The sequence below is a fragment of the Chinchilla lanigera genome, unplaced genomic scaffold, assembly GCF_000276665.1.
Source record: "Chinchilla lanigera isolate Chin_1 unplaced genomic scaffold, ChiLan1.0 scaffold00044, whole genome shotgun sequence".
Lineage (NCBI taxonomy): Eukaryota > Metazoa > Chordata > Mammalia > Rodentia > Chinchillidae > Chinchilla > Chinchilla lanigera.
Window position 1 is genome coordinate 1,175,152 of NW_004955445.1, and position 13,258 is coordinate 1,188,409.

Below are 13,258 nucleotides of genomic sequence, written 5' to 3' on the forward strand. Positions count from 1 at the left end.
TTTGTCAAAATGAACAATTCAACATTGCCACATCACCATTAACTCTATAGATTTTTTTTTGGATGTTATCAGTTTTTCCATTAATGTCCATTAATGTTTGTGTCCCAGGACCCAAGGATACCATATGGCATTTAGTAAAAAATTAAAAGTAAGTACATGTAAAAAATATCCTGAGTAGGTAACATATATACTAAAAAAAGATTTCATCAGAATATGCCTGTCCCTTCGCCACTGCCACCCTTCTCTTGTGCAGCCTTCCAGAGACAGGGATTGATAAACATTCATAACCATTCACTGCTATGTCATAAACATTCACTGGTATGTCTCATTCTCCTTTCTGAAGAAGAAATGGGAGCAAACAGTATGCACTGTTCTCTTTCTCGTTACTTTCACTTAATATGTCTTGGGGATTGTTCTATCACGGTACAATGTGGAGCTGCTGCTTCTTTATTAGCTGTACGATACTGTATCGTGTATATGTACAATTTATTTAACTATTTCTCTACTGACGGATATTTAGTTTATTCTCAATATTTATCAATGGTGTAATGTATAGGATAAACGAACAGAGTGCAGGATCTAGGTCACACCATTCTACTCCTGGGCATTTGTCTGACACATATACCATCATCCTAGTGCCTTATCTAGCACAAAAGCAAGAAGGACATGCAATTTAAATTTTGACAAATGCTACCAAATGGCTCTCTGAAGAAGCCTTGTCACTTTATTCTCCTACCAACAATACATGAAAATGAACAGGTTTCAGTTTATTGCTCTGAGAAGCATAATGTCAATTTTGAGAAAACTTGAAATCTACTTATCTGGCTGGTAACTCAAAGGCTGCTTCTTGTACAAAGCTTCTCTTGATGCCCTCCCAACTTCCTAATTCTCTAAGAGCTCAGACACTAAAATCCACCAAAACACCAGAAGCAGGCTATGATATATTTGTTTACAGGGCTAGCTTCCTCACATTAGATCCTAAGCTCTTTAGGGAAGAGATCCTGTTTCTCAACCTTGGTGTTTCCAGTATTTTGTAAAGATGGTATGAATGGACAGGTACATCTTCTGACATTAACAGGGAGGGAATTTGTGATAGCCCTTAGGTTACTGGTGCCAAGTCTTGAGCATGCACCATATCGGGCAGTTCATAACCTGTATGGGCAGTACCAAGTACGGTTTCTGTACCAACTAGAAAGTACCCTACAATTTTTCAGATGCCTATACATGTGGTGGTGAATAAATTACAAATGTTCTTTAGAGCTTTGCTGAAGTTTATTACTGTTTTTCTCAATAAATGGAAACCACTACAGCTGGTATCACAGAGTCAATTGTAAAGTGCAACAAAAATTTTTTAAAGAATGAGTATTTTTAGAACAAAGCAGGAAAAAACATTTTCATGAACTGGCAATGGTTTCTTAAAAAACTATGCTCACTATAAAGGAAAACCAGGACATCTTGGGTTAGATTAAGATTAAAAACCAGTTTATATAAAGATTAACTAAAAAATGAAAGCTACCTATAATCCCAGCACTCAGGAGTCTGAGGCAGGAGGATCACTGTGAGTTCAAGGCCAGTCTGGGCTACATAATGAACCCAAGGCCAGCCTGAACTACACAATGAGACCCCATCTCAATCCCACCCCCAATAAGCCAAACCACAGAATAGAAGATATTTCCAATACATATAAACAACAAATCCCTCAGGTCCAAAATAAAGAGGTACAAAATATGGAGAAAAAGGTAGGTAACTCAATAGGGAAACAGGCAGAAGATCTGAGTATGTAAGTAAGTATTTGGACAAGTGCTAAGCTTCATCACCATCATGGAAATGCAGAAACTGCTCATCAGACACGAAAAGAGACCGAACCTCATAGACTACTGGTGTGGTATCAACCGACAGAGCCACCACTTTGAAAACTGGGAGTAAAATCATATTGAACACATGCAAATCCAATGACCCAGCAGTTCTTCTCTTGGGCATAAAGATAACAAAAACCAAAAATGTGTACAGATGTTCACACCAAAGGACATGACCAGAATGCTCAGAGCATTACTATCTGTAATAGCTCTACAGTGGAAACAACCACCGAAATGCCTAATGTGATCAGATAATTACACTGTGGATAGCCCCCGCTCGCATATTTCCAAACTCTGACTCTTGACAGCGACGTGTATCAGCCATGAGGATACATGTGTTACAGGTCTGTGATGACACAGATAATCAAAAATGTAATGAAGAATAAAGAAGCGAAACAAAAGTAAATAGAATGTTTTAAAACACGAAGTTGCCGGGAGGGGTGGTATACACCTGTAATTATAGCCACTCAGGAGACTGAGGCAGGTAGATTGTTGGGAGTTTAAGACCAGCCTAGGCTACATAGTAAGACCCTGTTTCAAAAACCAAAACCAAAACCACCCCAAAACAACAGCCCCTGCAACCACCCCAAAGCAGGTGAAACCAGTCTTAAGAGTTAGCAGTCAGGATGGTGGTTACCCTGGGGGGTGCGGTAGGAGAACCATGTCCCAGCCCACATGCTAAGCTCAGGCTTTCTTCTGTTTGTTACCACTCTGAACTTGTACTTCTGGTAAGTGTTTTCTTCTATATGTGTGTTATACTTCAACACAGGTCAGCAGCAACATGCCAGACACTGCCTTCATGCGATTTGACGACACCCAGTGGACAGAACATTCAGTCTCCGTCTCTGTCAGTTCTCATCTTTCTGAATATTTGCATTCGTCAGTGAAAATGAGTATGTGCACATTAGCACCCTCCCCTACCTTGCTGAGGTGCTAGGGAACCCACACCTTATCAGACACACATGCTAGACAAGTTCTCTTACTACTGACCTATATACACACCCCTGGCCATGCTAGTTTTCATGTAAGAGTACCCACTGTTGGTCTAGTTCATAATTTCCTGTTTTTAATACTGGGATAGTAAAGAACACTTACTATAAAAACCAGTGGTAGTTTTAACACATTATGCCCTACGCAGATTATTTAGTCAGAACTGATAAAAATTCCTTTTTTTTTTTGTTTTTTTGGTTTTTCTCCGGTACCGGGAACCGAACTCACGACCTTGCGCTTGCCAGGCAGGCGCTTTGCTGCTGAGCTAAATCCCCAGCCCCAGAACTGATAAAAATTCCTAATGAGCCTTGTGTTGCCTTTGAAGAACGCAGCTGGATACCTGGCATTTACATCTAGGGCAACGATGAAAATCACCTCTTTTAACCTTGAAATGAAGGGCTGGCCAAAAGTATGTCACTAGCAGGCCATGGGCCGTCAGGTGGGTCTGCAAAGTACTCTGAGAATTAGTGGTCAGATATAAACAACAGGCACATTGCGTAGAAATAAAGATCTTTAAGAAAACTAGATAGCAATATAAAGACCCAACCGAAACATAGCTTGAAAACAAGCTCGGCAAGTGGACAACTAGAGGGCCATACTCTGGCCCAAGCCCAACTGCTGCAGCTGGGCTTGGGATCAGCTGCCAGGGCTCCTCTCAGGCGTCCTCCACTCAGGCTGTCCCTGACTGACCCTGGTGGGCACTGGAATTCATGGCCTCTCACCTTCAACAAGACCAAGATTCCTCTTTGCTTTAGCTGTCTTAACGGATAAGTCCACTGTTCTTGAGGGCCGGCTGCCTACCTCCACCTGCAATGTTCAGTTAATGTGAATCCTAGTTCTATCCAACTTCAGCTCTGATACCACCTCTGCAGAGAGGCCCTCCCTGACCTCCTGCAAGCACGTTCACTCGTCCTGAAGTATTTGCTTCATATCTCTTATCATCTGAAATGATGCTATTTATCTGGTGCTCACCGTCCGTCTCCCTCAGCAGAACACACACTCCAGGAGAGCAAGGGCTGTGTCTATCTTCTTTACGCTGTTTCCCCTGAGCCTGGAACAGTTCCTAATAAATATTTTGATGAATTTGAATGAAATGAATAAACACAGATACAATCTGTGAAGGATCCCAAAGGCATGCAGCAGTCTCTCTCCCATCTTGTGTTACCATATTAACACACTGAAAAGGGAAAGGGAAGGTGGGAATGAGAGGACTTACCTTTCCTTGCTTACTACCAATTTTTCAGGGTTTTCGTACAGAAGAATTATACCTGCATTTCACTTCCCTTTATTTATTTTGTTCATTTTTATTGACCTTGGATGACTAATTGAAACACATTTAGATACAGAAAGAGCTAGAGACACGACAGCTTCCGTGACCTCGATGCCCTGTGCATTATTTATTCAGTAGCGACATTCTCTCCAGAAAGGCTACAGTCATCAGACAGCAGCTCTCCAGCCATTACACCATGATGGGAAAGCAGACCATCGTTCTATTCTCAAATCTCATCTCACTGAGGACAGCATCAGAGACCAGACCATTCAAACTAAGGCAGGGACTCTCATCAGGAAGATAACTCTGTTAGAAATTGTTCTGCATACAGAAAACCCGTAAGACAAAGAGATACTCACTAATTTCTATAAAGAGTTCATTTATGTTTATCGCGTTTTTTGCACTGGTTTCTACAAAAATCGCATGAATGGAGTCAGCGTAGTCCTTAGCATCTCTCTCCATGACTTCTCTGGAAGGCAACAATTGCAAATCAGAAATTCTACCCATTAAGAGCTTACCATTATTCCCATCTACCCAGTTAATAACCAGATTTACGATGACAAGGGATACTCCAAAAGGCTGCTGAATGAGCTTTCACATGTTGTCTTCCCAATCTTACCATTTCTGTGTTTAAATAAAACTCAGTACCACTAGCAACATTAATACAGCTAATGGAATGACCAAGCAAAGGCTAAGTTTTCTATACTCCTCCTAAATTAAAAGAAAAAGCCCTTGCTTTGGGAATCACGGAAGTGGTGCAGAGAAACTGCCAATAAATGTGCTTCCGTATTCAAGCACCCTGCATCGTAGGAGTCTTGGGGCTGCACTGATCTCAGATAATGTCAAGTGCAATGTGACCAGTGTTTAAGTAAATTACATACCTGTCTCTCTCTATATAATATAATTAGCTCCAAATGCCTGAAACCTTAATTTCAGTCTGAAACTTCAGGGCTCCAACCACATAACAAAAAGAAATTTTTCAATGTCAGAGATAAAATAAAAGCAAGATTCTTACACTGGATATTGCTCATTAAGAAAAGGAACACATAATCAGCACTGTAATCTCTTGCTCTAATAACTTACCTGACATCGATAAGATCACACTTATTTCCTGCAATGGCAACTACAATATTAGGTGGGCCATGCTGTCGAAGCTCCTTTACCCAGTTTTTTAATGTTGAAAATGTCTCCTGCAACAGAGAAGTAGAATAACTGGAGATCTGAGCAACTCAAGAGTTTCCAAAGTAGTGTAAGGCAAACTGAACACTGTCTTACTTCTTTTGTGATATCATAAACGATTATAGCTGCTGCCGATCCTCGGTAGTACATTGGTGCTAAGGCACGAAACTGCAGAGGAGAAGGGAAAATAAACAACAAAAGTGGGAAAACTAGTTAAATATTTTTTGTTGTTGTTGTTTAAATATTTAAGCCCATTATCCCTGTACAAAAGGTAATCTTTCTCTTAAGCCAAAGAGGATGACATAATGCTTTAAAGCAAATGAACCAGTAATTATCAAAGGCAGAAACTTTTAATGTAACACTGAAATGTCTCTCAGAAGATAGTTTAGAATACAGTTTTATAGGAATTAAATATGGTGCTGTAAACAATTGTTTCGGCTAAAAAGCCTTTTTAATTGAACTCAATGCTGTAATTCCCAAATTCATTTGTTCAACAGTCCTTTAAACTTTGGCTTCCCAAGCTATCAAGAGAGATAAAAAGAATGCTATAAACAATTCTCCAGAGCAGTGGCTGTGCTGGGGTGTCATAGAGATCACCCTGTAATCTAGAGGCTGATTGTCTCAGACATAAGCACACATTTAAATTCACTACTTCAATGAGATTGCAACTTGCTTTTCCGCTATCTTCATGCAACGGTAATTCTCAAACGCTAGGTATGTGTCTCATTTCACGTGAATTTAACTCTGCATGTTCATCTCCTCCCTATTCCCCTTCCCCCTCCTCACTCCACTGCATACAATAGAGGGATGAGAAGGAAAGAGACAGGAATAATCGTTTCAATAGGAAGGGTGATTTAGTGGACCATTTCTTTTGATTAGCATGAGACGGAAAATCTCTTTCTCCATCAAACTTGGTTCCTGGGCACAGATCCTGGTACGGACATCATCCACCAAATGTGATGCCAACGTCTAAAGACAAGAATTTTACCTCTACTTGATCTTCATTTTGCACACTGACTGTGAAGCCTGGCCTCTGTGCACGGCGTGCTCTAACTGTATTGCATCTGGCTGTTTCTCACGGCTCACCTTCCAACATAGGAGCTCTCCCCACAGGGCAGCATGTGGTGCACACACGGAGTTCATGTGCAGACTGCAGACTCTGCCACTTCATCAATGAGGTTAGCCTTCTGGCTTTTCAACTTTCATGTTAAATTTCCCCAAGGAAAAGTACACAGCTTTGAAGTGTGAGGGAAGGCAGCATGTCTGTCTAGCACACTATTTCAGGACTCAGCACTTGGTACACCACAGGTAATCAAGCACCCATAAACAAATGAGTGAGAACTATGTAAATACAGGAGGGTGCCAAATTAAATGCCAGACCAAGATGCCCACAAACAGAAACTTTCATTAGTTTTTGTGAGAAAAGTTATCAGCCTCTGGGGTGGAAGTCTGCTAACTTCCAATAAAATGTTAAGTTTTAGAAGAAAACAAAAAATAAAAGCTGTAAAAAAGCACTATTGAACAGGGAACTACACTATAGCTGAAAAAGACTTAAAATCTTAGATTGACTTCCACATAAGAAAATGAGATAGAACCATAGAGGTGGAAGAAAGCTTACAGTATTAGCTTTCTTGTTTTTTGTTTTTGTTTTTGTTTTTTTGAGATAGGGTTTTACTATGTAGTCCAGGCTGGCCTCGAACTCACTTACGCAGCCCAGGCTGGCCTCAAACTTGCTTCCCAAATGCTGGGATTACAGGCGAGTGCCACCAGGCCCGGCTGTGCTTTCATTTTTGATGTACTTATGATGGTAATGTCTTTTATACGGTTCTTTTTTCTTTAATCAAACTTGTAAAATTCACAGAGAGAAAAGCAAAGAACTATACATTCTAGTAAACTGACAGATCTATACATTCATATAAGCACTATCCATCCACCAACAAAGAAAACACTTCCTCATATCAACACGGAGAATACCCTGGTAATGCTCTTGTCATGCTCCTCTTTAACCGCAGTAAAACCCTTGTTTTCAAGTCTGCTGATAGATGCGAACACAGCCACAATGCTTTCATGTCCCCTCGTTTTGCACAGTGTATCTCCTTCCATTCTGGTATCTTCAACCTTTGCTTTTTTCCTTTTTTCAAGAAATAATGGCTGAAATCGTCCCAAATTTGGTGACACTGGAGATGGACCCAAGGCCTTTGCACTGGGCCACCTCTCCTGCCCTTTTTACTTTGAGACAGGCTCTCACGAAGTCGCTAAATTGCCCAGGCTGTGTTACAGCTTTGTGGTCTCCCTGCCTCAGGCTGCAGAGTAGCTGGGGTTACAGGTGCTGGCTGCTGTGCACAGCTCCTGTCTTTGTTTTTGTATCTAAAGTCATCTTCTTTAACCAACACACAGTGGAATCCTGCATTATCGGTACAATCTGACAACCCTTGCCTTTCTGTGGGATTTTTAGTTCCTTTACATCTTATGTACTTACCGATGTATCTGGATTTAGGTTTACCACCTTGTTTTATATTTATTCCATTTCCTTTTAAATTTCCTTTTAAATTTCTCTGTTTTTCTTTTTCTCTTCTCTTTTGCACTGATTATACTCTAATGTTCAATTTAAAAATATTAATTCTTCTATTGACTTTTTAGCTAATTTTTAAAAGTGGTTGTTCTTGTTAAGTACAATATACATTTTTCTACAGTCTATTTAGAGTTGAAAACATAACACTTTATATAAAGTACCAGAACCCTGCAAGAGTGTAATTCCTTTTTTTTTTTTGAGAAAGGGTCTCCTTACGGTAGTTTAGGCTGGCCTTGAACTTACTACGTAGCCCAGGCTGGCCTTGAGCTTGCAGCGATTCTCCTGCCTCAGCCTTCTGAGCACTAGGATTACGGGAGTGTGGCACTAAACCCGGCAAGAGTGTCATTTCTTTTATCCCCCATTCTTTATGCTACTGTTTTCAAATATTTTAAATTTATATACACTCTAAGTTGTACAATCCAATGTTATAATTTTTGAACTAAATAACCAGTTGTCTTTTAAAAGTGAGCCTTCAACCCCTGTATCTTTGTATTTACCATTTCCAGTGCTTACTACTTCTTTCTACGGATCTGGACCTGAGTTATCACCTGGTGTCATTTATCTTTATTCTGAAACATTTTCTATGACTGCTATTGCTGAATTCTCTTCGATTTTGTTTTTCTTATTTTGACTTCCTATTTGGTAGACTGGCAGGATTCTTTTCCCTCTTGCTTTAAGCATATTAAATATATTGTACTTCTTACTGGCTTCTGGTCTCCATTATTTCTGTGAGAAGTTTGCCATCACCCATATTGTTTTCCTGTATATGTCTTCTATCTCTGATTACTTAAGATTTTCTTTTTATCTTTGTTTTTCAGCAATATGACTATGATATACCTATATATGGTTTCAGTTATACGTATAGGTTTGCTGAACTTGGCTTTGTGAGTTATCAGTCTCACCAAATTTGGGATGATTTCAGTCGTTATTTCTTGAAAAACATTTCTTTCCTGTCCTTACCTCTTTTTTTCTCCTAGGTCTCAGATTAAATGCCTGTCACACTGTTTGAAGCTACTCCCAGTGTATTGAGACTCTTTTCATATTTTTCTACCCTTTCCCCCCTATTCTTCTGTTCATTTGTTTGCCCAGTGATTCAGGGAATTTTTCATCTTAGCTACTGTGGCTTTCAGTTTTAGCATTTCCATTTAATTCTGTATTAGTTTCCATTCCGTGTGAGCTTTCCCACTTGTAGTTAATGGTTAAGGTTACTTTATTTTAAATCTTTGAACACATTTAAAACGTGCTTTTAATTTTGTGTCTGTATATTGTAACACCAGGGCTGTCTGGGGGTTTGCTTCTACTCACTAGGCATGCCTTTCTCTTTCATATGTACAGTGATTTTGACAGATGCACCACAGACTCTGCAGTCTCTATTATCTGCTCTTAAAGGTGTTAAATTACTGGCCAATCATCTCGAGACTGGCCTCACAATTGTTAGCGTTTACTTGGTTTTGTCCTTAGTCCTAGGACATGATCTCTACTCCTGAGCCTGGCTCTCTGAGGTTTCAATGGAATACCCAAGGTGTTTATCAATCCCTTCTGATGTGGCAGGACTGGATTCAAATACCAAACTCCAGCTCTGCTATAGTGGGCAACAAATAACTCTGCTCAGTCTTGTCACCCTTCTAGCTGTTGGCTTCTATTGCATTTTGTAATGTCCCTTCTGTACGTTCACAATTTGGGGTTAATCAAAGGCTTGAGAGGTATTTATAAACAGATTTTGGGCCTTCCCCCCTTACTATAAGTATCTTTTCTGGAATTTGCCTCTTCTTTGTCCAGCTGCACTAGCAGTCCCAAATTCTGTCCTCAACTGTCACAAGTTAAAAAGACTGGCTTTCTGCTTGAGTCCTATCTACCCTGTAGCACTCTGACTAGGGCAGTGATGGTGAACCTTCTAGAGACCAAATGTCCAAACTGCAACAAAACTCACTTATTTATTGCAAAGTGCCAACATTGTAATATACCCTGAATGCTGAGGTATTTAGTTTAAAAATCAAAAAACAACAACTGTTATCCAGCACTCAGCTGCTGGGGCAACTTGGCTCGCATGCTGACAGAGAGGGCTCTGTGTGCCCGCTGTAACACTCATGGTGTCTGAGTTCATCACCACTGGACTGGGTAGTGCCAACTGGGGAAAAGTTGTAAAGATGTGGACTGCGTCTCACATAGGCCCCTTTTCAGTTCCTGTCCACATTTGGTTGCTCGATAGTACCTTTAAATAGTCATTTAAAAAAAAAAAATTGTCCCGAGTGTATATATTGTATATAATTACTGTCTGTGGGAGGGTTAGGCTGTTATGTCAGTAGTAGAAGCCATACTTCTGCTACTGACATTAAAACTCTTTCCATATCCTTTTGGTGTAAAGAAAGACACAGAAACATATGAAGAGACTCAAAAGATCTCAGCGCATCTGTGCTTCAAATCTGGCTATAGATCAGGGGACATCAAACTTTCTGGCATGTGCTAGGCAGTAAATAGTTTCAGCTTTTGGGTGATACGACTTCTGTTGTAACTACTCACGCCTGCTACTATAGAGTGAAAGCACTCACAAACAAATAGAAACACACAAGTGTGGTTATGTTTCAATGAACTCCAACTTATAAAAACAGGCAGCAGATTGGATTTGGCGCTTGGATCACCCTAGATTATCCCAAGTCACTTTATTTCTGATTTTAAACATGAGAACAATTTTTTACATGACTTCTGTGATAATAAGTGGGTATGCGCTTTCCTAGAGTTCTGACCTCAGTAGGAGCCACCAGGAGAAAACACATGAAGATGCAGGGATATAAATCCTGAGGTCTGGGGGCAGTGTCTATTAGAGTCTGGTTAAGAAGCTTTTTGCTAGGTCATCTCATAGAGGTGGCAAGCATTTGAAATGTCTTACTACATTTATGATGTTTCAGCCATTATTTCTTGAAAAACATTTCTTATGGTACGTATTCCTGGTTCTTATGTATGAGCTGTATCTGTCTCAATGTAGCTGTACAAGCCTGTGTTAGTAAAGGATAACTTGTGGGAAAATGTGACAAAACAAATTCATTCAGGATTGCAAATAATATGGACAAGAAAGGACTCATAAAGGCTCTGCCTTGAGAAAACTGAGTTTAAAATCATGAAAACTAATTTCATTTTACCTGGTAGTTGAAAAAACTTAGGTTTATTTTTACATCCAGGAACTAATTTTTTGAATGAACACAGAAATAAAGTTAATTGACAACTTGATGATTCTTCTGATAAAAGTATATGCAATATATAGCATATCTAGCATACCACAGTATTTTGTTTTCATAGTTCTACCATAAAGTGGCAGTTTCTACAAAAATATCTGAGGGTGCTGCCAATCTTCCTATGGCCCCTTTTTACCCTTTAATATACAAACTATTATCTTCTGAAGCACCTATATCAGCATTCTGATCAGTATTTCTCTTCATTTAACAAGATACCGATGGTCAAGGACCTCATACAATATTTAGAAAATTCTCCAAAATCACTTTCATGGACTTAATAAAATCACTTTGCAACCAGTTGTTAACTTGACCATCAGAAGACAACTGATTTGCTAAAACTGTAACAGATGCTAAGATCAAGTGAGGACGATGTCTGAACGGCCAGTTAACCACAAAAGATTCCCATTCTTCCCTTTCCCTTTCCCCTTTCCTTTCCTTTCTTTTCCTTTTCTTTGTTTGTTTTTGGTAGTGGGAATTGAACTCAGGACATTGTGCTTGCCAGGCAGGTGCTGTGGCACTGTCTCCCTGGCCCAGGGTTCTCATTCTGTAACAGTTTTTGGTTCCATTATGAACTGTAGAGAACTAAATAGATAATGTAACACCAGAAAATTAGTTTGAGGTATGATCTACTCACACGGTCAAAGTAGGTAGAGGGTAAGTAGGACAGCAATCAGTTGATATGAATCTACTAGCATCAACATCATGTGCTAAGAGGAGAGACATGAAGATAGTCCCTGCATCAAGGAACTCAGAGTCTAATGGAAGGCAGATAAGTAAGGGTACAAGTGACAACTGCATGAACGAGGACAATCAAAGGCTGTTCAGGACACAGAGAATTCATTTCCTGATTCACCTAACCAGTATCTGAACATGAAGTTTATGTTAGCACTGTGCTAGGGCCGGTAGTGAACAAGACATTGTGGTCCTAACTCCTGAAGTTTATAGTCTAGTGGGAGAGATGGTTAATAAAGGTGAGGAGATGGACAGCTAATTACAACTTGTAATGAGTGTCTTTAGGAAACTGAATACAAGCAATGACAGAGAATGAACTGGGGGCCTAGCTTAGGAACAGGGAGGTTGGGGAAAACTTTGAGGATACAACATTTGATCTGAGACCAAAAGCTGGTAAGGAGCCTGTGAATGGAGGAAAGAGTGTTCCAGTGAGAAAGACCAATGCACATAAAAGCCTGATGACAAGGGCTGTTGAGGACCTGCACGGAGGACAGTGGGCTGGGACACAGTGGGGAGAGTGAGGGTGGGTTGGGAGGGCGCTAGTGAGAGAAGTACAGAGGGCATGTGAGCTCCGTCAGCCTCTTCAGAGAGTGGCCAAAGAAAAAGAGCAGTGGTCAATCATTGAAGGGTATTAGCATGAAGACAGCAGGGCCTGGTTTACGTTTCCCAAAGACTCTGGATCCCGTGAGAAATGAGGTGGGTCATGGCTGGCTACAGGGAAAGCAGTTAGAAGGATACAGGAAAACTTGAAAGTAAAAGGTGGCTGAGAATAATATGCTGGTAGTGGAGATGGAGAACTCAGATACAGTAGCATCTCAGTTCATGAACTTAATTCATTCCACAATTCTGGAAAAGATGGCCCTGTTCATGTTCCTTCAAGAAAGATAGCCACGGTCACGCTTGTTACCAGATACAGAGTTCACAAACAAAAGCATTTGTGAACTGAGGTACCACTGTATGTGTAGAAAACAGACATATCAAGACCCCAAGAGAAGCTCCAGATTTGGGTTTGAGCAACATGGGTATATGGTAACATGGTTATTTATCTGAAAAATACAGGTGGTTAGGAAAGTTCCCCCTTCAGAAGTGGGTTCTGAAGGCTAGATGGAGTTTTTCAGGCAAACAGTAGAAGGAAGGGTACGAGGTTGTAAGACTGTGTGGCATGCTAGAGATCTATAAGCAGTTCGGCATTAAGAGAACAGAATGATGGGAAGAGGTGAAATAAGTATAGTTGCAGCGGGCATATTCGGAGCCTTGCAACCTTGCCCAGGAAAAATGGGCAGTCCTTGACCCAGAATGGGCTCACAGATATGTCCTGCATGATTGTCCCTGTATTTCAAACCATCTGTGATGAGCTATCAGGTATTTAGCTTTTCTTATGCCCTGTAATCTGGCAGCCCTGGACATGAGCTTTTGTCAAATAATACTT

The 13,258-nt window shown here is 40.3% G+C and overlaps 1 protein-coding gene across 1 annotated transcript in view; it reads right to left on the reverse strand.

Moving 5' to 3' along the window:
- The window catches only part of Rab22a (RAB22A, member RAS oncogene family), a gene marked incomplete at its 5' end in the record, with an annotated part of 56,992 nt that overhangs the window by 7,211 nt on the left and 36,523 nt on the right, over positions 1-13,258 (reverse strand). The window contains 3 exon segments of the mRNA XM_013518261.1: positions 4,476-4,585; positions 5,200-5,306; positions 5,392-5,463. Coding sequence (XP_013373715.1) covers positions 4,476-4,585; positions 5,200-5,306; positions 5,392-5,463 — 289 coding nt within the window.